At 39.9% G+C, this 27,750-nt stretch overlaps 1 protein-coding gene across 1 annotated transcript in view; it reads left to right on the top strand.

Annotated features, from left to right (window-relative positions):
- The window catches only part of LOC104952515 (type II inositol 3,4-bisphosphate 4-phosphatase-like), a 31,745-nt gene extending 4,485 nt beyond the window's left edge, over positions 1–27,260 (top strand). The window contains exons 2-5 of the mRNA XM_010779355.1: positions 2,311–2,355; positions 16,393–16,511; positions 24,017–24,133; positions 27,210–27,260. Coding sequence (XP_010777657.1) covers positions 2,311–2,355; positions 16,393–16,511; positions 24,017–24,133; positions 27,210–27,260 — 332 coding nt within the window. The remainder of the gene's footprint in view (positions 1–2,310; positions 2,356–16,392; positions 16,512–24,016; positions 24,134–27,209) is intronic.
- Positions 27,261–27,750: the final 490 nt, after the last annotated feature.

Here is a 27,750-nt window from a genome sequence, read left to right as displayed (position 1 = left end):
GCCTCAGTAGGCAAGTTACTGCCAATAGGACACTATTAGTAATATTTCCCATAATTGATTTGACTTGTTATTAGTAAGAAATGCTTTTATCATTGGTTGTTTTGCGTGCATTAAACAGTCAGAGGAGTAGATGTAATTAAAGGTGAATACTCTATTGGAATTCAATTGTGGTTATATTTTGAAACTCTGTGAAACTATCATCAACACTTCTGAACAGTTTCATGTTCACACACCTTGTCCTATATTATAATTTAACACATGTTTAAAGCTAACAGGAATACTGGTTATATTGAAATACATATTTGGGAGTAAGAGTGCTGGAAACCACAACATAAAGGTGAAACAGTCGATTGCAAATCTGTATAAAATGAAGGTTTCTTAATTATTATGTTATCACTTATACAAAATGCATTGCTTACTGTGTGATACTAGGCATACAAAAAATAATATTAATAATCAACACTTCAAAAGAGAGCGATAGACATTAAAGAAAATCTAAACCTTATCATAAACAAACGTAATTGAATGTAAGGCTGGTTTTAGTGTATCTATTTGAATGTAACATATAATATCCACCCTAACCATAATTCATAACATGACTGTGACCTTTAGCAGATCCACATTTATTCATCTATGCATATGAAACTCATTTTTTCCTTTGAGGGCCAGAATCTTCCTTTTTTAAAATGGAAGATCCCACGAGAACAACTATTAAGTTTGGCTAATTACACAGATGCTTTGCCTCTTTCATTCGCCCCACCCCAGGTTTCCTCAACATTAGCTCTGATACTGTTTACTTGACAGGTGTTCTCTTCACAGAGGGGGTCAGTGGTTGCTGCTTTTATCTTAAAGCTAAGGCACGTTTTATGTTTGTCCAGCATGACATCTAATGAAAGGTGTCTTACCTTTTCATATTGCCTCATTTGTTGTGTGATTGTTGTTTAGTCAATTCAACATGGATTTGTTACCCCTGCAAAGACCTTGAAGTGTGATGAAAGGCTTTTACAAATAAACTGACCCCGACTTCCCATGCAAGCTGCCAAGAAAGTGCAGTGAATGCAGCAATTATGAAACACAAGTAAATCATTTTTAGTGAAGGATCCTCATTATATAAAATGACTATTAACTAAAGTCGTGTGGCCCCCCATACATCAGTAAGCATCGAGCATCCATGGCCCATTAGTGGGGTTGATGAGCCTTAGAGAGGCCAATTGTGTCAAAGCACCGCAGGAAGAGCAGAGCGGCATTTCCCCTCTCCGCGTTGCACCATTATGCAGGTGTTTCATCTGTTCGGTGTGTGAGTTGGACTGTGGGAGTGATGAATGAGAGACAGCGTTAGTGACAGATGATACAAGCAGTCAGTCCTCCACTCTTCATGATGGCATCAGCCCTGGAGGACAATGGATACCTAGATCTCCTTGTTCTGACACTCTCAAAGAATGCAGTGTGTTTGCATAATCTAACATGAAGAGTAACATCAATCACTGTGGCGTTTTCTGTCACGCTCCTAGCGTGTTTGAAGACTGTTAAGATTTATTTTGGTGCCGATTAAAATGATTTCTCCACAGTAGTGCCACATTTGTTATAAAGCAGATTCCGACCCCTAAATCTAATTCAGGGTATTGGCTATGTAGTTCGCTTTTACAGTACATAGAGCTACACTTATGTTACATGTTACTTGTTAGATGCTTATATCCAAGGCGACTTACATACTCAGTACTGTGGGCAATCCCCACAGGAGCAATTTGGGGTGAAGTGTCTCAGGGACACAACGACATGCTGACTGCAGTGGGGTTTGAACCTGTGACCCCCTGATCCCAACACCAACGGACAACCCACTATGACACCCCTATGTTTCGAAACATTTAGTAGATAAAGAAAAGGTTGATTTAAAGGATAGAAACCATGCATAGCATTTAACTATAGTGACCTGCTGGGAAAATGAGAGGATGTGCTGCTTTTTTTCCCTTTCGTTTAATGTCTTTGTATATCAGATGTCTTTGGGTTTCGGACTTGTCATATCTTAAAAAGAAAAAGTTATTTGATTGAAATTGTGATGGGTATCGTTCACTCTGTTCTGACATGCTATAGACTTAGGAGTAATCAACAGGTTAAACTATGAGTAAAATAATCATTATTTGTATCGTGTAAGCGAAGAAGAACTGCAATAGTTCAGATTAACTTTCATGTGTGTTGCTTCTTGGTTTCTTCCATTGATCCACTGTTTTCTCTCCTCTCAACTTGTATCTCCCTCTTCCTCTACAATGATCTCAACACCGCTCTATTTTTCTTTTTTTCTCCGTCTCTCAGGTATTATGCTAACGCCCCAGCTGTCTCAGATGGAGCTCAGCCTTGGTAAGTTGTGTATATTCTATATTCTTTGTGATTCAAGGGTCATTTAAAAGATATCACCCACTATCTTGAAATCCTTCTAAGCACATTAGATTAAAAAAAACACATGGACTTGCTTTCATGGTCGCACACAAAATGTATTTTCTCATCCAGAAACACTTATCAGGCCTTTTGGCCAAAATAAATCCAACTGTAAGTGTTGTGAACACACACCAACAAGCAGTCTCATGCTGACAGTTACACTAATGCAGAAGTCAGTCAGAATTAGTGGCATATCTACCAACATCCTTAATGTTTTCTCAATGCTGACACACACACACACACACACACACACACACACACACACACACACACACACACACACACACACACACACACACACACCCCGAGTTTGGTTAGGAGTGACAGCACAGAAAAAGCACAGAGATAACATTAGACAGAATGGCAAGAGGCTGCTTTTGAACTTTTCGTTAAGATGGCCTTATTCATTTTTAATACAACAGAGATGTTGGGAATCTATTTATAGACAATTCATTGTGGCTCAGGTTAAGATTCCTCAAGTGAGAATCCAAACATAAATAGTCTTGCAATGGTCTTTGACAGAAGAGATTGACAGCTTCAAAGACTGGCGCATGTCTTTTGAGGCGACTGCAACAAAGGCTCCCCACCGTTGTGTTCGCAACAAAGCATGACTCAGTACAGATATTCCAGGAATGTAGCTCCTCCTCCTTCTATTTCATGAGTATTAGAAAAGATTATTATTCCACAAATGTATTCTCTCTAGTGATTACCTTGATGCCAAGGAAGTGCTCAGTGTATGTCTTATGACCATTTACATAGTTAATGTGTTGTCTTGTGATGCATGATGTAGTTTATGGACATTGTGCTTCTGTAAAGTGGCATGAAACCGTATAATAAACGTATTATATGTTTTGAAGCTCTTGCGGGCCAAATGAAATGAAGTCGGGGGCCGGATTTGGCCCACAGGCCTTGAGTTTGACCTGACCTAGAGAGTACCAAAATACAGTGAGTCCTAAACACAAGTAGTCAGAGTTCATTTATAACGCTTGCTTTGGGTTCTAAATGTTTTGTTCTCAAATGATGTTTCACTTAAATAGAAAAATAATTTTAAAGTATATGTACAGAGCCCTGGAGGGTTCATAGAGAGAAAAAATAAATAAAACGAGGCCACGTTTTATTAATTTGTGCGCACAATATACTTTCTCGTTCGCACGAAAAAGTTACCGGTGCACCAAGTAGGAAGTGGAGCGCACAGGAGACAACCGTTTCATTGCAGACTGTTATGTTTATATGGGGAAATGGCAGTGCATACATTAATTGAGATATATTTCAAACTCGGACTTCATTTTAAGGACATTTCGGCCAGAGGTGTAGAGCTATTTGTTCAAGCACGGGATTCGCAAAACAGGAGAGTCTGTGAACCAGTCTGCCTTGATCTATGAATCAATGTCCGTGACTCTCACAGTATCTGCTATCTGCGCGCAGTGAGCTGTATCTTTTACGCAGCGCCTTCACTGTGTTTACCTTAATTAGAACACCTGAATAGAGATCGAGGCTGCTACGTTTTAGCCACACACACGCACACACACGCACACACACGCACGCACGCACGCACGCACACACACACACACACACACACACACACACACACCTTTACACACATCAAACTGCCCGATTATTCCCCCTATTACTCGTTTTATGAAGGAGATGTCCGGTCACCAGGGCGCATGATATGTAAATAACCCAATTTGTGTTCTGTGAAACTGAAAAGGATATGACATTGTTTTTGTTACTTTCGTTGCAGTTGTATATGTCTTAAATGTAATTTAGGTTAACTTCCTGTTTTATTTAGATGCTTTTACTTTGAAGGCGAGTTTACGCTGTTGACAGGAGGTTGTTGTTGCTATGGAAACGTGACATGCTACATGATGTGTGTGTGTTTGTGCTCTGCTCAGCTCAGCTCTGTGTGGGTGTGTGTGTTCGGTGTATGTGTGTGTCCGACACCGGCATTTGTTTTCAAACGACCATAAACAGTCATTTACACACGTGTATTCCCAAGTGAAAGAAGTTTGTTTAATCTTAATCTCGATGTAGGCTAGTGCTAAATGTTGTTGGAGTGCACCGGACAAACGCCACTGTCATAATATCTTCTGAAAACAAAATGCCCACACACACAGACACACACACATACACACACACACGTCCTGGCGACCGGACATCTTCTTCATAAAACTAATAATATGTTGTAATAATCGGGCAGTTCGATGTGTCTAACCATACGCGATACGTATATCGTGGGAACAAATTAATAAAACGTGGCCTCGTTTTATTTAAATTTCTTTCCATGAACCCTCCAGGGCTCCGTATATATGGATCTGAAATGTTAAAGAAATAGAGTTGTCACAAGGAAATGCCATCTCCCTCTAAAATTGCTCTGGTTGATCGTTTTCTCAATATACAGTACAGCTGTCAAAGATAAATTACAGTGTTTCATATCTATACATTTTTAACTATAAGATATCTCTGATAAATACAATTTTGAAATCTGACATGAAACTGAAACTTTACATTTTCTAAAAGTGATATTCTTTGCATAAAGAAATGTTTTGACCGTTGTCTAAAGATAAGGCCTATTATAGTCAAGCATGAAGTCTATCACGTTGTCCATTGTGTCAATCATGATACCCTGTTGACATTTTTTGGATTAGATTCAATTCAGATTGAATTTTCTGAAAGCGTTAGAATCGCATATGAAAAATATTGAAAGTTGCCAGCTGCCCTCGGCCATGTCTTTGGCGGTGGTCCAAGCTTCGGTACCACAGTGGATAAAGTTAGTATACATTTGTACGGTTCAAATGCCAATACATTTGTGTAAGGTTATTCTAAGTCTTATTCTCATTCATACTTAATTAATTTCTTCTTCTGTCAGTATGAACACAAAAAACTAACCGGTATTACATTTCATTCTAAAGTTTACGGTCTAAAAGGTTATTTAAAAGTCTGACAATCAACGTGTTGAAACCTGCAACAACCTGTAATAACAATAACAATAACTATCCAAGCATTCATCCTACCTCCCGATGGAAACAGTAGAACAGAAGCAAGCCAACAAAATACATACATACAAGATTTCATACACAAGTAAAAGCTTTGTGTGGTTTAATGGAAATGATGAAGGACAGAGAAAATAAAGAGACATTCATAAGGGAAGCATCTGAAAGCCCACACACAAACTATTCAGTTGCTAATATTAAATTCAAATTCATTGCTTTTGGCATAAGCAGTCAGAGGAAACATAGCGTTCTCAGTAAGATTCCTTGAAGAACTAGAGCACAAAAACCAAAGTAAGCTTTACTTTCAATTAACCTTCATTATATAGACCTAACATGTGAAGAAACATATGGACCTCACAATGAGCACAATATGTCCTCTTTAGCATGTTAAACACACATGGTGGTGGGAAACTGTTTCATGTTTAAGCGAGGGATGTTCAAAATAAACTATTGCGTGTACTTGAGGTCAATGCAGAGATTTGAGGCCCTGTCAAAACTCTGTAGCAACAGGGAGCTGAGTATAAGAAGTCATTATTCTTTGTTAATAAGTATGCACACTTATATGGAAGTTCAATAGCAAATGATTGTACAAAAAAACCCACACACATTTGCACTTATTCTGTCACCACAACATTATGTGGTCTTTGCTTTGCTCAATGCAATACTTAAAGCTTTAGCCATGTGAATGTGAAATCATTATTTAAAGCTTAACAACATGACCAGTTTATTAAATAGCTGACTTTATAAAACCGCCCAGCTTACACAACACTAATAACACAGTCTGAGAAAGACATGTACTCCCTACTTCTGCTCAGATAAAGTATGAGACAGTGGTCAACAGCTTGTCAGACTCATCATGTGCTGGGTTTTAAAACTGCAGCTCAGGTCTTCTTTATTCGAACCAAAAATAATGAGGAGATTTGTGAGTTAGTGTTTGCCTCTGTTTTGACACTGTGTCATAAAGATCTAATGTGAAGACTTCTCTACCCAAAAAGTTAGATATAAACAAACAAGCTCACAGAAGAAATGGTAATGTGTTTCTGTCAATACCAACCAATTTAAATGGGTGTCTCCGGTGCCTTAGTGCAGACAGTCAGTAGGAGAATTATTCTCGTTATATTCCAACCCTTGGATGAGATATTGATAAAACTAATGGTTAATTATTTATCTTGTTATGACTCCTAAGCAAAGCTGCACATCAAAAACGTTCTCTTAGATTGCTTTCAGGGGAACTCAGGTCTCGTTTTGGAAAGGAAAGTCCCTCCATGGCTCCTTTCAATTTCTCCACTGAAGGAAATGCAGCAGTTCTAGAAGTAAAATATTCTGAAACTAAAAATACTCTATTAGTGCCTCATACAGGTGATAGTGTATAAGCACACTTTATTAACATCAGCAAAGAAAATAACTGAACAGTAGCACAATTAAAACCTCTTAAGCCCCACGGACCCGGTTCCGGGGCCGAAATCGCGTCATTTGCAGGAAACAACATATAAGGAACCTTAATATTTAATGAACTATGAATATTTTATATCCATATAACGGGAAAAAACTAATTTAACTGATCTTTTTCATTTTTTTTTAAAAAACACACAATGCTAACACTGACCCTCTGAATTAGCCCATAGCGAAAAATGCTAACCTATTACTGCACCGAAAATCACTCCTAGCTCCCTTATTACTTATCCTAGCTGCACATCCAACACATCGTTTATGATCGTAAAGACACAGAATCTAACGGTGCCCACCTTTACACTGAAAGATACAAACTTGCGATGTTATCAACATCAAAACATGTGGCGCTAGGTAGCCTAAAACGCTAACATGGCTTACCTTGGTTTTGTCTGGTCAAAACTGGTCTTCTTCAATGGCATTAAAACGATAAAAACGATGCTGTAGTTAATCCATAGGTTAATATTCAATGTGACTGTGTCCCCTTTGAAATGTTCTGATAATCTATAAGCAATAAAACTGCAATTCCGTTTTCAAATATCAGAGCAGACCATTCCTACGCTCTGTAGCAAGATTGAAATCGCTAAGACCTATGGCTAAGACGCCACCTTTTTTTTTTTTACATGAGTGTGTGCGGGACGATTTCCCTTCGTTTCTATTGGCTCTAACGGTCAGCAAGAGATGTCACATGTCAAAATCGAACAAGGGGGGCCAGAGATAAGGAAAATCCACCCAAATGGCCCCAAAGAGGTTTATTTGTTGCTAAATATGTCTGAAAAGGTCAAATATCACTTGTTTTGCATCAATCTTGATACAGGGTACTTATTATGTGTTGTTCTTTGGATTCCTAAAGCTTTTAGTCTACTAACCCATCATCCAGGGTTAGTTTTCACTATAACTACAAAATATCTTTTGGACAGACACTATAATTTACAGTTTTTACCATGTTCAATCTGAATTTTCTTTAAAATAAAAAACATCTATATCGATTCTGACTCTTCTACATCCAACTCACAGGTTTATCATTACTTTGAGAAAAAAGATTATTAATTTAAACCTATTAGAAGGGAAGATATGGTCATTTGTTCTGGGAATGTCATTTTCAAGCCTGAAATCTGAAAAACAGGCTTGGGGCTGAAGAGGTGTAAAATCTTTCATACATCCATGTCTCTCCTTTTAATGTTTTCTGTTCTTTTTATCAGAGTCAATGTAATGATGTACGTGACACGTTGAATAACATATATTCTGTGAGGTGATTAACCACAGTAAAAGCCAAAGCTAACGTTGTGCTTCTACAAAGACTCTTTTGTTCTTTTTCCAGTAATGGCCCAAGTTCTTCACAGTAGTTTTTTTCCAAAGTGAATTTATATTACCTTTCAACAGTGTTTGATATGAAAAGTTGAAGCCCAGAAGGTTTAAATTGAAATTGTTAATGTTCAAGCAAAAAATACGTTTATACCTCTGCTATAAAATGTGTTTTTTTTGTAAAAAACGTAGGCGTATGGCGACTTTTCCTAAGTGCCATCATCTTTTTTCAACTATTCAAGAGGTGTCCACTTTCAGCTGCAAACAATGTGTGAAACATTGAGAAAAGCACTGTTGACTTCCCTGTAGCAAGTAGAGAAGAACCGTATTATGATCTTGTCTGTCCATCCTGAGCTTTACTGTATGTGTCTGACAGACGCTATCACAACAAAGTCTCAAAAAGCTTGTTTGTGGGAGCAGATTGTGCGGACAGACACCGTATAATGCTGCCGTAGGTGCTTTTATCTGTGTACACACTATCTCTGACAGATTGTCCTCCTTGTTCTACGTCTGTCAGATCAAACGTGACAAACCTTTTAATGCAAAACATCAGAGCAAGTACCCTCTGGTTGGTGAAAAAGCAGTGCAGACAAATAGATAGTTTTGATAATATTAATAAAAAGCAAACATTGGTGCCAGTCAATCCTACAGCGATCCAGCAGTGCTTAGAGTGGTGATGGGTTTTCAAGATATTGCTGTCAGAAATATTTACAAATTCACTCGGGAGTTTTTTTTTTTGATGGGATAAATCTCTCTCCAGTGCTGGATACACGCATAAATAGAAATTAGCTTTGAATGTCAGCTTGACTAATGCACTTTGAATTTGAAATTTGAGGCCATGTTTTGAGCAGCCGTGTGCAGCAGGTGAAGGACATATTTATCACACGCGACTCAGTTTTCCCCAGACCCACTGGCAAACAGGTGTGCAAATGGTGGCACATGCAAATAATGTTGTCAAATTAATTGAGGCGTTGAAATAATTATCGTGATGAATAAGCGTCTTCTGGAGATGAGCGTATATCAGTGTCTCCGGTGGCAACTCCCAGGGCTCCCCTCACGATTAAATGGAATTCAGATTCATTGTGGGGTCTCGGAGGCCCACTGCATTAAAACTCATTTCCAGCAGATTCATCTTGAAAGAGCTCAGCGTAGTCCAATCACACAAAATAAATACCGCAGAATAATTGAAGCCACCAAGGATCGGCACACATTATTACTCCAATTGCTCAATTGTTATGGTAATTTAGGAGTCTCAGTAAACTTTGGTAGTTAAGTCGCTTGACTAAAACTGCAAGTCATTGTTCAGTTAATTCTCACCTAAGCTTCGGCAAGTAATTCACAAATAAGTGACCGAAATGTTCTTTAAGGCACTCTTCCTTAATCTCCATTATTTGAATCCCTCTCACTTTAATAGGCCGTACTCCTCTTTTCTCCCTCCATGTCACTCGTCCCCTCCCTCCCTCCCTCCCTCCCTCATTATCTTCCCTCTCACTCAGGCTTCCTTCCTCAGACTCAAAATGCCTCTCTAAGGGAAAACTCTTATCCTTTCTCTCTTTCGCCCTCTTTATTTCCCTTTCCTGCCACCCCCACCCACCATCATAATAGTTTTGACCTTAAAGGGTCAGTCCAAGTGTCATATCCCTGTAAGAGAGCCAGTGTGGTGACGCATGGTCGGGCACACTGTCCCCAGGCCAGTCAAATATACGTCCACGTCTGCAGTATCCCATTATACTCTTAAGGCCCCAGCACACCTACCCGATTTTGGGAGTCAGAGGCAGTCGGGCATTCGCGGCGCCATACTCAGGTTGGTGTGTCCCTCACCGTCGTTGCTTTACGGCACATTTTCACACCTCGCGCGGCCGATTCAACATGTTGAATCCATAGATATATATAAACACTAGATGACTCATCCGCGCTGCTGGCCAATGGAGACCGACGTTGTCACATGGCGGCCATCTTGCCACAGGCAGCTCGCTCATTCATAACATTATGTCTATGGTGCACTATTGAAATAACCATAGATTGCTCAATTTTCAACACGTCTTGTTGTTTCCTGTATCATAGCCATGCTAATAACGTTTATAATAAACTAAACCGTTTGTAAATCAGTCAAGATTTCAGCGAGTTAAGAGTATTTTTGTGCAGATCGCTCACCTTACAACAGCTGTAGCAGTAGTTGTTGACTGTGGCAAGATGGCCACCGGTGAGCTACGCTAGCGACTCCCCCTTGGGCCATCTAGTGTTAATATCTATGGTTGAATCGGCCAAAGAAAGTCGATCAAAGAAATCACTCTGATTGGCTGTTGCCTCTTTTGAATGACGAATACACACTACCGCTGCATGCTGGTAAGGACAGTTATTGCCACTCGTCGACTGAAGTCTTTGCGATGTGTTTGTAGGCGGGCGGCGTAGCCGACGCAGGCGACGTAGCGGACGTAAAAGTCGGGACGCCTTCGGTGCGCGTTGTTTGGACTCAGGTTGGTGTGTAGCGGCCTTTAGGTTATGTGTTTAAAGAAAGGAAAAACAATGACAGAATCATGTCAAGAGAAGAGAGCTAGTGTGATTTTGAGACAGAGAGAGGAATACATCGGACGATATGAGGTTATGATGAAACATGCTGACAGAGGAAAGATTGCGCTCTATGGAAACCTTTTTCGCCTGTAGCGATTATGTTTTTGTCTGTAATTGAATACAAAACATGTTTCAATTGTTTGTGCAGCTGTATTCAGATGTTTATCTATGCAGGTCTGTAAACAGTTAAACCCCTATTGCTCAGTACAGTGACACCGCAGACCCAAGATCACAGGCACACAGATGCGTTTTGAATGAATATCAGTGCCAATGGATGTATTTCTCATTACTTAGTTTTTCTCTGTGCATGCACACACACTCTTCTGCTCCAGCCCTCCTCCTGCATAAGCAAATGTGATACCCTCTTTAATGTGAGTCCAAAAGACCTGGCACTGGGATCTTAAAGAGGGAAAGGGAATGTTGAATGAGAATAGCCCCTCAGAGATAATACATGCGCAAGCTCTGCTGCACTGCAAGATCCTCTACAACTATATCCTGTAGCCTTTTCCCAACACCAGCTGCTAAGTGAATCAGAGGCTCTCAATGTTACTATAGTCCCTTTTATTGCTATAGTTAACACATTCCCTCAAGTCAGACTTTCAGGCTTGGCCGACACTGCGTGAAATAAAGCCTGATTTGAACCCCGATTAGGTCACACATGACTTTTTTCAGATTTGAGGAAAATCTTCAAAATGGTCTGTCGTTTGAAAGGGATCACGATGCCCCGTTTATCTACCAAATGATAAACCACACACACATTCTGAAATTGAGACCCCACATCACATCACCCATATCCATGTTTGATTTATCCTCTTTCATTACCTCCTCTGGTTTCGTGGGAGAGCATGAGCTGTAGATCCATTCTTCTTAAGCCCAGTTCAGAGGACTCTTTGGTGGATTTAAATCTTACAAGGTGCAGTCATGATGCATTACAACCTAGGCACCCATGTTTAATTCATATTGATTAGATGGCTACTATTATACTATCCAAGGGGTTTCATTCTTGACCCTTAGATGCATAAGTGGGTCTTTTTTGACCCGGTGAGGTGGTTTTCTTAGAGTATCTTTGTAATTAAAACATTTTATCATTTCATATTCCAGCTATTCCTCAAAAAACATGTTTTGGATATCATGCCATTCAAACATTGTATTTACATTTTAAGAAATTGTAGTTTTTGTATTTCTACCCCAAGCTTCCATAAGTGGGTAAAAAATGACCCGCATGCATTTTCTATAGAATTTTTTTTTTTCAAAATGTAAAAATAATGTCTAAAATTATAAATAGTGAACAATTAAACATAAAATATTTTAAGTGTGAACCAAAATATAATACTAAGTATTATACAAGTGATTTTTCTTAACCAAAATGACAAAATTCGCATAAAAACACATATTATTCTATAAGGGTCCTTTTTGACCTACTTACTGTATGGAAGAGTAGGGTCCAGTCACTCGTGCATCTAAGGGTTAAAGAAACCTTTGATGTTGATCATAATCTTTAAATTATCACAAATTCATTTTTTTTGTCGTGCTGTATGCTCTGCTTGTATTGGCAATAAATCCATAAAATATCTAAAACTACAACACCTGAATAAATGGGCTTCTACCAACAGCTTTCCTCTCTTCATATCGGTAGCAGACCAGCATCAGTAATACACGCTTCTACAGTAAGTTAGCCTTGTAATGGCTGCCTGCCCTGAAGTCCATTTAAACCAAGTTATTCCCTTCATGATTGATTTCATTCTCCCCTGCTGTGGCAGTGCTCCTTACTACCAGACTCTTTACCAATCCTCTGACAAAACTGAAATCTTTCATCACTGAAATCACTTGAGCATAAATAAAAGAAAAAAAGGAAGATCCTCCCTACGGCTCCTGTTCAGCGCCATAATGTATTGATCAAACAAACCCCCTCTGGAATCTTTCTTACAGTATTCTTTTTACATCATTTTTATGCCAAGAACATTCACCTTTTGCCTGCCCACCCAATAAGGATGCCATCCTTATGACTTGCCTGGTTAATGAAGATAAAACAAAACAAATACAATCCCGAAATAATTAATTTTAAATACTGTAAAGTGAGTCTTTTTGATGAGAAATGAAACAAATTGATGTCACATTGTTGAATGTAATAGATAGGAAGCAGTATCCATTTTGGATGCTACATTGAAGACATCTCCAACTAAACTTCAACATCGGTTTTATCATCGATTTGATCAATTACACAAGACACTAAAAATAAAACAGAAGTCCATGACTATGATTTTTAACTTTGGATCGGTGTGTTTGGCTTCTCGGGTCAAGTTTTCGCTGAAAGGCTACAGGTTTCCAACTGCAGCCCCTCCATCCACTGCTTTACACCAAACTTGTACAGACTGCCTCAAAACACCAGGGCCTCTATTAGCATTGGTTTGAATCTCAGAAATTGCCCAAGAAACTTTTAACGGGCTTAGTATTTTAAGAATAGTATTTTAAGAAAATTAATTTTAAGAAAGTGGGTTCTGATAGACCCATTTAACTAATTGGATTTTATTTTGTGGCATTTATGTAAAAGAAGCAAAACAACAGTGGTGAAGTTGAATAAGCTAAATGCCCAAAGAACCCCGGCGACCACAAAACACCTCGTATCCATCACACGGTCTTTCAGACTCTGAGCCGCAGAGAGAGTCCAGACAGCTTGTTGACAGATCATAGACACTTCAAAGGTACTGCAACACAGATCAAGATGGTATGATAAACCAGTTTGTCCCAGTTGTCCTCATACTGTTTGCAACAGTACGGGCAGCTGCAATACGTACTTCAAGTAAAAAGAACTTTCGGATTGCTGCACATATCAATTTCAGATCCCCTCCAGTCAAATAAATCAACTGAATATAGTTACTTAGTCACTCCAAGGTCAGTTGCATTTTTGTAGATGATTTTATTTGCCAAGTTTGAGAGAGAAGACAGAATATTTCTTTAAGGATGAGCATATTAATAACAGAAGAAAACATTCAGATTGAGATTGGATTTTACAACACACATTGTCATATAGCTATGAGAGTTAAGCACTGTGGGTAAAACACATACATAAAGAAATCAATCTTATTTACTGATGACTTGTTGACTTAAGTTTGACTTACGTAAGTTTGTGTTGTTCAGTTTCAAAGCTAAAGTCCCAGGTTATTACATCTAAAGGTATCTGTGGAACACGATACAATTTCATACGGATGTCATTATGTTTTATGAAAGACTAAACACTCTATTTAATCGAACCCTTTTGGATATGTTAGAATGTCAGCCCAAATAACCTTCAACCAAATATTTCCCTCCTGTTATGATGAAGTGTGTTCAGTTTCACATAATACACGTTGAAAAGGAACAGTAAGAGATAACATAAAAAGCTTTGAATTGTGTGTGCTGAAGTGGTGAAGGTGGTGGAGGAGCACGCTTCCTATTCCTCTGTTTTCCTGCAGACAAGTGTGAGTGTGACAAATGTTCATTAAATCCCTGCTTTGTTTGTGATGCTGTTATTGAAAAAGAGCCAAGGACAGTCACCTTGATGCTACAATGAGCATTCCACTGCTGCAGGAAGATGTTTGGTTCCCTCTGAGTTTGCTACTGTATAGGTAAATATCATTATGGGTATGTGCGTTATTACAAAGGAAGCCTTATGCTGAGTGAAGGTGTCTTTTGAAATGAGGTTGAAAAAAAGAAACATTTTACCACATAAATCTTCTCATCTCTTAATCCAGTCATATACACTGATTCAACTCAACGATGCGCCGGTGAAGATGGCCGCATTGTCTTTGGCTTATACTATATTTTAATATTGTTTTAATATTGTCTGCTTATCTGTATTATTGTGTTGCATTGTTGGAGAAGCCTGTGACCTAAGATTTTCAACGACATAATTACTCTGTGGCTATGTTAGTTTGACAATAAAGAACCTTGAACCTGATTCAACCTTTAGGAAATGTCTAGATGTTTTGATGCTCTCCTACTGAACACTTTCTTTAACTTTACTTCATACTCTTTACTCCCTTTTAAAAGGCCACCCCCTGTTGCTGTTCGGTTGCTTAAACATTAAAGGAGCCATATTATGCTAATTTTCAGGTTCACATTTTTCTTTTACAAATGAAGCTCAGCGCAAGTTCTTTCAGGAAGACTGGTATATACATTCAGTCCGCAGCTGCTTATAATCAGCTCATCACGGGCGTTGTCTTTAACCTATTACATTCACCTCATTCTCCAGCAGCCAATCACTGTGCTGCAGCCACACCTTAAAATGGTTCTCCTCTCTCCTGCAGTCAGCTGTGATTTCAGGTGTTCATGCTGCCGCCCGCCTCCTCCCCATCCACCTCCTTTCATCATACCCAGTGCCAGGAGAGCTAATCCAAAGACCTCCTCTTCATCCCATCTCCTCATCAAATCCAGATCTTCAGCATCATCACCAGTGTCTAGACCCCGGGGGGTTCCCTATATGCTCACGGCTGCATTTCCCCCTTTAGATATACGATTTCAGGATTGGGTCTAATCGACAAAGACTTAATCATTTATCATATGACATGTGTCAATAAATGTTCTTTAAACAAAATGAAGTCTCTCCTGATTGAACCCCCATAATAAATACCATTTACATGCACAAAAACCTATATAACACACAGGAAGGAACGACTCAAAAAGCATGATAGGGCCCCTTTAAAAACCAAACCCACAATTTCAACCCCTGAGTCGTATTATCCACACTTTGCAGAGTAATGTGTGAAACCAGGACCAGGCATTGCGAGCAGATCAATTGCCGTTTACATGCCAAAATTGTGCTGGATAAATAAAAAAAACCATCTCTTGGACAGGACCCAGGAAGCTTACTGAACACATGTTTGTCATTAGTGTACTTGAGTGTATACAAATGTCCGTTAATAGATCAATTAAGAGCCATATGTTTTAATTTACTTGGTTTCAGGCTGGATGTTTTGTTTTTTTCTTGCAAAACTCGATCAAAAGTGCACATTTACAATTGCACATGTGTCGTTTAGGAGATAACTAAGATTTCTTTCTACAGACGACGTGTTTATCAAAGAAGACGCATCCGTTTAGCTGCGATGGGATCAGCGAGTGTTATCTGGTTGAGGGGAGTTTCCATTCGTAACCAGGAAACGCTGGTTTCCTATAAAGGAATTCTGGGATGCAAAGTCTTTCCTGTCCTTGGAAGCCAGTGGAGCTGAGTGACAAGATGCTTTTATTGTTGGAAAATAAAAGCCCTAATAAAACAGATATGTCACTGCCAGAGGGAAATTACACTGGCATTTTAATAAACTACTGAGGCAACCATTTTATATCTCAATCCCTATGTATTTTATACGTTTCCTAAAATCTTGATAATGTTTTGAGAACAGGCTTCAGAGAAATGATAACAGCAGATTAAACTCATTTGTTATTTTGTGTGAAAAATGTCACATCTAATCTGACAGCAGTATTTATAAATCCTTTCTTCACCTATGGTTGTTTATTCTCCTGTGGCTCAGTGTCGTGTGATTTGTGTCACCTATGTGTGTTATCGTGAAGGATTATCTCTCATCTTGATTTCTGTCCTCTCCCTCTCCTCCCTCCCTCCATCCTCCCCCCTTCCTCCCTCTCTCCCTCTCTCTTCCCCTCTCTGTAGCCTGCACGGATCTGCTGCCCCCCGGCAGAGACAGGAAGCCCAATGCTTTGGTCCAGGTGTCTGTCATAGATCCCCACAAGCAGCTCCTCGTCTCTCATGCCTGCACAGAGATAGTGGAGGTAAGGCCGCACACACACTTGCACAGACACACACACACACACACACACACACACACACACACACACACACACACACACCTTCCTCTCTTTGCTTGACCTTTGATGTTTGTTGTTTTGCTGTCTCTCTGGGTCACTGGTTCTCAGTCTGCCCTTCTTTTTCGAAACCTTTTTTTCCGCATCTGACTCATTGAACTGGGACACACGATGAGCTATAACTTTCTTTTTCCTGGCACATTTAAAACAGTTGATGTGTGCCTCTCAACCAGTCTCATATCCAGGGGTGTAGTGCTGCTGGTTTGTTTTAGTACTGGAGTTTACCTGTGACTTGCACTCTGTTTAGTTTTGGCCCTGCATGAGAATCAGGAAATCAGTCTGAAGGAATGTTTCAATGACTGAAGGTGATGTTTACAGTGTCTGCTCCTCACAGTTGCTGTAGTATGAAAAGCTTCTCCTTTTGCAACATGTGCTTCTGTGCGCAGATGGCCACAACTCAACCCTACAGGACCATACAAACATCAGATTGGCCAGTTATAAAAATATATATTTATATGATGGAGAAACATCCGCTTCTGATCTTATATCATCATACAAACGGTTTCTCCGAAATGTATTTATGTATTCTTTATTTCTTTCATGATTGGATTTATGGTTATATTACAGATACTTTCATTGATCCCAGTTTGGGAAATGATTTTGTCACAGCATGGAGACAAGGCATTGCACAAAATTACATAAACAGAAACAGAAAATATATTCCTATAAAGTGTTTCCATTGAATACAAAATAGTAATACACAGATTGAAGAAAGTTAGTTATTACAGTTTTTACATAAAATGTGTGTTGTTACGCTGATACATATATAAATTAGAGCTTTTTCTTTGTGTCTTTGTGATGTTAGTTATTGGTCTCTTGCTGATCCATATCACCTTCATCACATTGGCTCTTTTGCGTGGCATGCACTTCAGTAATTATTTATCATCAAGTCGGTGTATGAATTCAACAAGATTATGCAAACAAGTGTTAACTTTGTATTTCCTCACTTGTAGAAATAAAAGTGCCATACATAGTGCCAATAGATATCGCAGTATGTACAGTAAGTGTTTCCTACTGTGAGAGTGTCCGTGGTCTTTAACCTCTTTAAATGCTTCTTTTATTGCCTCCAGTTTGACAGTGCTGTTGCCAAGGAAACAGTCACACAAGTGTTTTTTGGGCGGCAACAGCTGCCCACCGTCCCACTATGCAACACCCCCTTACACACAGATACACTCACTCACACACACGCTTTTTTTCTTCTCTCCTCATATGAGGGCAAAGTTTCCTGCCGCATATTATTTTCCTGCTAATCCATTCAAGCTAAATGAGCAGAACCGTCTCTTTGAAAGACTGCATTTCCACTGCTCTCCCCCTCGGTCCTGTCAAGGGAAAATCAGTGTGTGTGCGTCGAAACACAGGATGTGGTAGGATACTGTACAGTATGCTGGCTGAGCCGGCTCTGCAGAAACTCTGAGTGCTGCTGGAGTTTTGATTTCATGGCTGTAATGTTCAGGATTTGGAGCAGCATCTGAGGATATGGACTGCTTTCTACTTAACAAGAAACGGGTATGTGTGATTTTAAAAGTCGGTTTCAAAAGAGAGGTTTGCAGCCTCATAAGAAGTGTTTAAGATAGTCTGTGGAGTTTCATCTGCAATATATTCATTTTATTAGTCTAGGTAGTGTTGTATAATTCAGGATACTGGCCATAACTTATAGTAGTATATTTAGCACTTTTCACAGTAATCAGAGCAATCAAATCGTATTATGATGATATGTTGACCCAGAAGCAGCATGACATTGAGAAAATGAAATGTGACTTCTTTGAATTAAGCCCAAGTTTAATGTTTTTTAAAGGAACAGAGGTTGCTTGTCAGGACACTGTGGTCTCACACTCAAACATTGCCTTCCAACATGCATAACAGCAGATGTTCATTAACCTGTGTGGCCAAAGGTGGACCTGCTGTTGTGTGTTTGAGTGTTTGGGTGTATGTGCGAGTGTGTGTGTGCGTACCGGAAAGCCCCACTGCGTGTGTAAATGAATCTGAAGACTGCACAACTGCCACTTGTGTTTCTCCTGTTGTCACATTCCCGGGATGCCTGCTGCCAACAGCTGCAGCCGGCTCCTGCACGAAGGCTTCAGCATTAGTCCTCTTCGTGTTATAGGTGTATTATCAGGGATCCACGGCAGATTATATTAGGGTTTAATTTAGAAGATAAATGATGGAACAAGCTCTCTTTAGTCTTACCCATGAATCACTAGACAGGGGTCAGATAAAAAAGAAACTGGCGAGCATGTAATCATGTTGGACCTGGACTTCTCTTTAGTTAAAATAAATGACCTCTCTAGGTGTAATTTATTTGAAAAGTCAGTTTTAGAACACACTGCCTCTAAATATATCTTAAAGGTCTTGCTGCTACAGCTCCCAAACATAAATCAATGTGTTACCCTGTGTTTTAGTGTGTGAACAGACGAAATTAGTGACAGAATAAAGTATAATTTAAGGTCAGTAAGTCAGTGTATTTATGTAGGCATTAACCAGCAACTCTGCAGGCAAGTCTTAACACGTGAGCACTAAAAATATCATGAACGTTGACTAACAGAGGGTGTGGTATCCCTTTTTAAATGTTCTTATATTTAAAATACATTTGTGGTTTGGAGAATAGTTTGATCAAGTTATGTGTGTATAACTAAAGCTCTTCTAATGTTCCCAGCAATAAGTCAGTGTTTTTCAGCAATATATAATTTAACAAAAACATTTCATTTCTGTACATAGGAATAATGTGTGTGTAAAACATTGACCTGGTTTTGAAAATGTGGCAGTTTGTTAATTTGCATGAATCAGAAATGGAAAAGAGGGTAAATATATTTGGCATCTGTCAAGTCAGGCATCACTGATTAATGCAGGCCTTGTTTAAATTATAATTGGTATAACACAGGAGGTTACATGTATTTCTTATTTACTTACTTCCTAAATAGTGCACTGTTATCCTTAGCACATGGTGAATACTCACTAGTATTAGTGCACTTAATTGTATGGATCTGGGACACATAATGCCGGCTTTTCTCAAAACACAGACCCTTTTTATCTCCATATAGCGAGTCTCAGAGGGTCTATCTTAATCTAGTGTTGGTAAAACAGAAAGGACCAGTGACAACAGAAAATCTAAAGCCCTCTAAATCTCATTAAAGTGCAAAAGGAAACGTCTCTGAAAAACAGTATTTGAAGCAGGAGACACAAAAATGCTATCTAGTATCTCGTAGGAAAATCCCTTTCCTAACACATGGGCAGTGGTCCCAGGGGTGGCGCTACTTGAAGGGATTTGACGCAAAGCTAGGGGATAACATCGCCTTTGATGCCATGCTAGTGGAGCGAAGAACCCCCCGCCTGGAACAAGTCCAAAAAGTCTAGTCTGTGTATGTGTGTGTAATTATGAGTGGTCAAGGGAGAGAGAAAAACTCCAGGGTAGCATGACTCAAGATAGAATACTTCACCCCCCCCCTCCCCCCAACACAATCACACACACCCTCTTACTAATGGTCTTAATTGGCCATTCCACCGAGGTTTGCAACCCAAACGGACAAAAAGACTAGAGAGGGGCAGCTGTCTCTCATAGCATATGTTGACCACTTGTATGACAGACTGGCTTATTTCTGTGTAAATGGAGACGGGCTTACCACTTTAGCTCATCTCAGCCCATCAGTAGCACTAAGAAGATTGAGCCGCAGCTGAGGTTGCCAACCATGCTGGTAAGTCTGAATGAGGCCTTTTCAGAGTGCCAGTGATGGAAGTGTAAGGGCTTATGTGTGCATGTGTGTGTGTGTGTGTGTGTGTGTGTGTGTGTGTGTGTGTATATGTGTGTACCTGCACATTCTTTGGTATAATGGTCTTTTTGTCAGTATACCCAGTACTGATATATATGAAGCTTTGCACTGAGCCCAAAGCAGCGCACTGGTTCCACTGTGTCTGTACCCGCTGTGCTGAATCAGGCTGTGTGTTTGGGATGTTAGCGAACACAAACCACAAAACTTCATGGCTTGGCGGCAAAACGGCACCGGGCATCAGGACCGGTATAACCACGTCTATGGAGGCTGAAACAAGAAGCGATAGACTTGTTTTATTTCCCCTCTGTCAGCACATGGAAGATTTCTGAAGCTTCAGCGGGGCTAGTGGTGAGGTGGTGTGTCTGTGTGTTCGCTATGTGAGTGATTTTGCAGTTAAACTCTGAAAGTCTGTCTCTGTGTGTCTGTGTTAAGAACATTGCTGTACAGTATTACTGGCGCTTCATGCTTTGGCTCCAAACACCCTCTATTGTAGCCAAGAGCTCGAGGCTTGTTGGTCTGCATCTTACCAGAGTTTCAGTCCGGGTCCAGAATTTAGGTTTTGGTTTATCTGCCAATGGCAGGTAAACAGAAAGAATTATACAGCCAAAATATTACTTGGCTGGCCAAAAACTGCATACAATTAAAATAAACCTTACTTGGGGAAAACACTTCAGCTTATTGTATTTGTGTTCATAACAAATAAATAATAATCCCTGGTTACTTTTTTATCTGTGAACACAACTTTACAGCACATTTTCTTTTAACCTTTCAGCCTGCTCTTTATTCTTCTTTTTTGATTGATCTACTCCAGGAATGTGCCGCCAAATACTTGACTTGCTTTGCAGAAGTGAACATGTCCTGTGTGCTACCACCAGTATCTTTAGTTAACCAGCCTGTTAGCTTAACAATATGTAGTTTAAACGGAGTAATGATCGACAGTGAGGGTCAATCAAAGAACTGCGATGCCATTATTGTTATACGTTACATGCCGCCGCCAGTGGGCAGAATCAATACAACACAAAATGTGGTTGATCAACTTATGTGTTGGAGTGATGTGAGTTTATACTCAAGTAGACCAAATTCAGCATCATGCCCATGGTGTCTGATTTGATTTATTTTATTCCCCAATGCAATACTTCAAATTCAACGGTATTGTATCAACATGAAATCATATATCAAGGTTTGATACACCAAGCCGGTCTCACAGTCTGCGTACAAATGACACGACTTTGCAAAGGCGTGCAATAGATACGCAGAAGTCCGATGTTGCGTGCATATGATACGCTGATATTTCACCTCAAACATTAAAACAAGAGGCTTGATCGCCGTTCCAATGACAGTTTTAATGTTTGCGGTGCAAGAAACGACACAGCAGCTTATTGGGTTATGGTTATGGTTAGAGTTAAATAAATGGCAAATATATGTAGAAAATAAACGCATTTAAGATACGTTCATAACAAACGTAACGTGGGAGTATCATATGCACGCAAAATCGGACTTCTACGTATCTATTGCACGCCTTTTCAAAGTCGTGTCATTTGTACGCAGACTGAAGAGAGTGGGCTGGATACACAGTTAGCAACATTTGAGATACAGTATGAAGTTACCAATTTTGGGATAACAGATTCCAGCCACAACATTCAAATTTTAATACATTTTGAATTGTGATTATTTAGTTTTTGTCCAAATGAAAGATTCCAATTCAAACTAAGCTAAGTAAGTTTCATCCAACTAAATAAATGTGTCATTCAAATTGATATTGGACATTTTCAACCATGATACCTTCAAATGACCAGGCCTAATTTCTTTGCTGAGGTTTTTTTTACTGAAGGGCGTTACCATACATTCAGACATGTCTGCCAGTCTGTCTGTGTCAGTCTCATTACGTCTCCCCACCCGGTCCCACTGGGTCCCAGAGGGTTGTGTTCTAGAGACGCCCATCAGAGTGCAGCAGGGGGAGAGGAAGCCCCTCGTGTAAACACAAAGTGCTTTGAATTGGTTTAAGTAGACAACTCCAAGTGGCTTAACAATCCTTGTTTTCAAGAAAGAACGATCAGCTCCTGGTGCCATTCAGTTCACTTTTATTCATTGGAGATTCCATACTAGGCTCTACAATTGAGCTACAGCAAGGATCATCACGCCAGCTGAATCTCTAACTTCATTTAAATGATAACATATCTTTTCAAAACACTGGTTGATGCAGTTCCATCATAATAATGTCCCCCCAACATTGACAGTTTAAATCATATTAGTGGAGATTTTCCTTGATACCTTTTGAGTGTGTGGTCTCCTTTCACAATTCAAACTTTACTTACAGTATACTTAAGCATAGATGCTCAACGTCGCCTGGTTTTCATTGTCAGTCCATCTTTAGGATGTCTTCAGTAAGTCCATTTTGATGTGACAAAGCTTTGGACAATGGACAAAAACACACTGCTGCTGCAGATTGATGCTGTGCTGTGTATCATGTTCCTGAACGTTCTACAAGTACTAACCCCTACATGCGGACTTTAACCTGTTAAGCCCCAAGCCTGTTTTTCAGGTCTCAGGCTCGAAAATGACATTCCCAGAACAAATGACTATATCTTTACTTCTAAAAGGGGTACATTAATAACCTTTGTTCTCAAAGCAATGATACACCTATGAGTTGGATGTAGAAGAGTCAGAATCAATATAGATGTTTTTATTTTAAAGTAAATTCAGATTGAACATAGTAAACAAAATTCCGTCCAAAAGAAACCCATTACTTATAGTGAAAACCCTTGAGTGATGGGATAGTAGACTAATAGCTTTAGGAAAGGGTAACATATTGTCCCTAGACCCTCCATTTTTGAGTTCCTTTAAAAGGTTCTTACATCCGAAGTAAACTTCCTGGGGTATAAAAGACTGTCAGAAAAATCCGTAAAAAAAAGAAAATAATTGAAACTAGGGAGGCAGAGAAACCCGCCTTATTTCATTGTCCTCTCTCTTGTCTGAAAACCAATTTCTCCCAACAAGTGACACAATGGCATAAAAGTTTTCACTCTGCAGTTGTATTAGAGAGGCTTAAATCTGAAGTAAATGCCAGTCACAACCTTGTTGAGACATTTTCACAGTGCAATAAAAGCAAGGTCTCTGCAGGCCATGGCAAAACGTGCCCCGCTGTTCCAAATGGATGGAAGTTAAGGGAGATAACTGGGTAAAGTGAAACGAGTTTTGAGTGAAAATTAGCTAATGCCATGCAGCCCTCTGGTGTGTTTGCTGCTGTGGACACCGCTTCTATCCCATTGCCCAGAATGCCGCTGTGCCAATTTACCTCTCAACATTTGTTGCTCCTCGCCTGCAGTCTCAGTTGAGATACTGTAGTTATGCCAGAGCTCCAGGTAGACCCACCAGGGAGACCTCTATCTTCTCTCTTTGTACCCAGGAGAGGCAGCAGGGGGGAGTGGGGCGAAACGCCGAGGGGAGGAGGAGGACAGACTGAGCCCAGCTGTTGGCTTATTTACCCACCAAAATCTCCCTCCTTCCTTCTATCCCTTTGGCTTCCTGCTTCTTTTTCCTTTTTTAACATGAGTGTTGCAGTACTTCTGTGCATATAAGGTACACACCACCCCCACACACACACATAAAGTGTCTCACCCTTTCTCTGTGTTGTCCCTCTCCTGACAGGCGAACAAAGACCCCCTGTTTCTGACAGGAGTGACCTTCCCGTCAGAGTATCCTGCCAGCCCGGAGACACTAGTCAAGCTAACTGTGTATGATGCAAAGGACAAGAGCCAGGAATCAGTGAGTAAACAATTGTGTGTTGCATATTGAAAATATACTGTGTGTGTGTGTGTGTGTGTGTGTGTGTGTGTGTGTGTGTGTGTGTGTGTGTGTGTGTGTGTGTGTGTGTGTGTGTGTGTGTGTGTGTGTGTGTGTGAGAGATGATAATGAGAATGTTTTTAGAGCCCGCCATGAAGTTGTCATCCTTCATGCGTTGGATGGAGCTTTAAACTTTACAGGGGGTGAACATGAAAAGCTGCGAGAAATCCTCAGCAGAATCTCATTATGTTTATAAATATCCTACAGATTTCAGAGATGCTGATTTATAACAGGCACTGAATTATAGTACTCTCTGGGATATCAATAATTTAAGGCAGTCTGAGTCCAAACCCTTGAGTCTTGGAGCATTCAAGCCGGGCAGCCCATCCTTTAGTGTTGATCCCATGGGAAAATCCGCCGGCACATCAGTGGGAATGCCAGACATGGTATTCTGAATGGGTGGGCCCTGTGATTCAGACGTTTTTAAACAGACGTTATAACAGGCTCTCCAGTGTGGGTGTATACGCGTGATCCTAATCAAACGGCCCACAACCCAGGGCACCAAGATCTTAATTTGGCATCACTTACTATGAAACATTCATGAGCGTTACGGTGAGTAAGGACTCCTTCATTGCAGCTGTTAGTATTTGAAAATGGATCACATTAAGGCCTCTGTTTTAACGCCGGTACAGAGTAAGCTGTGGTGTCTTGAACCAAGGTGGGTGGGTTGTGCAAATTGGTGTTTGCTTTGGCCTGCAACTGTGTTGTTTTTTTCCACCTGCTGAGACAGTTCCTTTATGCAGACCCAACAGCGAGGTGTTATGCAGTCAAACAGTCTGACTATCTTCATTCATCGCTTTCATCTTCAGATATCGCACCAAGCTTGACTTAAATGAAGACAAGCTTGTATGTTTTTCTAAGTCAAAGACTGGTTTACCACTCTGTACAAATTCTGTCTTCATACATTTCAACCATCATGAATACAGAAAGCTTTATCTCTTCAAGATCCGTCCTGAGCTCCATCAAACTTCTTGTTTTGTTTAAGCACCTCCAAAAAACATTTCCTCTGGACAATTCAAATTACATTTGTTTCTATGGGATTATTATGAGGAGCGGTAAATTCATACAATCAGAATAAGTTTAACCTGTGTTCTTCTCAGTAGAGGCTTTTCACCTGGGCTACCATTTATTTATCCGAGTACAGACTGTAAATTGGTAGCCTCAATTTACTAATAGGTTTGTATTTATTTTGCGCAAAATATAAGTGTATTTACAGAAAGCCATCTCAACAGACCAGACTTTCTCCTTGAAGGATGAAGTCAATTTCACCGGCTCCAAGTAGCGATACATTCATTTGATAATAAGCTTGCAAGGCCACATTAGTTTCAACTTGGTAGCTGCCAACTGACAGTAACTCAACAACAAAACGCAAAAAGTGAAGCTCAATTAAAGACTCCCTTTCCATGGCCTTCTGCAACCAAGGTGTCCTACGCAGGTGGCGTCTGGAATGAATGACTTGGCCTTGTGCATTTAATTATTTAATTTGTGCCCGGAGATCGATCAAAACATAGACATACTTTTATTAAATCAAGGCCAAGAAATGTATAATGTATTTGCACAAATTCAATAGTGGCCTGGAAATATGTTTTGTTCCCTCTATGGCTTCTGCAGGCATCCTGTCTCTTGGTATTAACAAAAAAAGATGGGAGTAGATGGAGGCTAATACAAACTCCACCTGCTGATAATTTATCTTTCCAACTAGTTATACATTCAGCCTGCTGCAGCTTCTTTCCAGATTGTGCAGCACTGTGCCAGGGTACCATCATTTGCCAAATGTTACAAAATGGTTGTGAGCTTGTTCACTGAGTTTGCTGCTGCTTTAGCACCCAGTGTCATTTCAACAGATGATCAGTTTACTTTTATTTGAATTTCAATTACTGTATAGCACGCCATGTTTTTGCTTGTCTGTGGAATGGCATTATCTTTAGTGCCTCGCTGTATAGACATTCATCTGTTGCCTCTTCAGCCTTGAAACACAATCCCAGATGGAATTTGCTTGAAATGGAAACACAATGGTTTATTCTGAGGTGTGTATTGAATATTCATGTCGAACAACACCCATGTGAGCTCCACACTGTATAAACTCTCAATCCAATCCCCACCTCCTCCTCCTGTGCGTTGCCACCAGAGGTTTGACTGAACAGAGGCTGGGCAAGCTAATGCCTACATATAAAAATATTTTACTGGTGCCTGGTAAAATATTCAACTGCTATATTCAAGTACAGCTATATTAAAACAGGCAGTTTTCGTATTTAGGAGCTTCTGTTAACACTATGATAATACGGACTAAATGCAATATTTGGTAAATGCTAAATATGTGAAAATATCTGAATAATAAGTTATTTGGTGCTGCACGGTCCCCAACGGTATTCTACAGATTTCATGAAAAATGATTGTTTAGTAAAGATCCTCTCAAAATCCCTATAATCATTTTAATATATATTTATGTCAATAATGTTTCAATAATGAGTCTTCAACATGTTGCAGTTTGCAATATGGTTCAATATAATCTAAATTAGTTGTTTTTTGCATATTGTGGAGCCCTATCTACTGTAACGTATAGACACTGGATTAAATACTTTTTGAACTGCTTTTGAATTTGGACATGTTTAATGTCTCTCCATTTTTCATCCTGTCCTTCACTCTGTCTCGCTGTGAGTGATATATCTCAGTGGCTCCTGACAGTCTGTCATAAATATATCTTATATAAAACGCAGCATTTCACTCAAGCTTGACTTTTAATCTTAAAACTGAATAAACAGCCTTACCGGACAGTCACTGGTGAGCCTTTTTAACTCTCTTCTACACAATTTTACATTAGATACATCCAACTTTCTGTGATAATTTAAAAAAGAAAAATGTCGGATCAGGAGATTCTGTTGTGTTTTTTTTATTTTTATATAAAATCTTCACTGTCTCTTTCTCTCATTACACCTGATGTAGTGGCCTTTCAATACCTTTTTTCTTTGCACTAGTGTTCTCATACTGTGGCTTTCAGATTTTCGGCTCTGGTCGGCTGGACACTGTGTGCCTGTCTGGGTCTCATTAGAGACTCTTTAAGTGACACTAGCATGACCCTGAACATGAGCTGGCACAATGCGTCCGCCTCCAAATGCTTAAGTGGCAGAATCACTCAGCCAAGGCTCAGTCATTTAATTTAGCTTCTGAGACAGAGAAAGCAAGCATGGGGGGAGTTTGCTATGTTTGCGTGTGTGTGTGTGTGTGTGTGTGTGTGTGTGTGTGTGTGTGTGTGTGTGTGTGTGTGTGTGTGTGTGTGTGTGTGTGTGTGTGTAGCTGCACACACTCACATGTGAGCCTGATGGCAAACAGCATTGGTAATCCTGTGTGTGGGTGCCAGCACACTGTAAAGTCATGCGATTCATCCTGCAGTTTGTCAATTGAAAGACATTTAATAAAGCATGTTATGACATCTGTCTAAGCAAGGCTGTGTGCAAACAGTAAAGGGCAGCCCTGCCTGTGCAGCAGTCTGCCTCCTTACTCTGTTGATGGAGGTAATGACACATTGCTTTTCTCCTCCT

The sequence above is a fragment of the Notothenia coriiceps genome, unplaced genomic scaffold (genome assembly GCF_000735185.1).
Source record: "Notothenia coriiceps isolate Sejong01 unplaced genomic scaffold, NC01 NC01_scaffold00000339, whole genome shotgun sequence".
Taxonomy (NCBI): domain Eukaryota; kingdom Metazoa; phylum Chordata; class Actinopteri; order Perciformes; family Nototheniidae; genus Notothenia; species Notothenia coriiceps.
The sequence above is the reverse complement of the archived record's forward strand: the minus strand, read 5'-3'. Positions and strand labels throughout refer to the sequence as shown.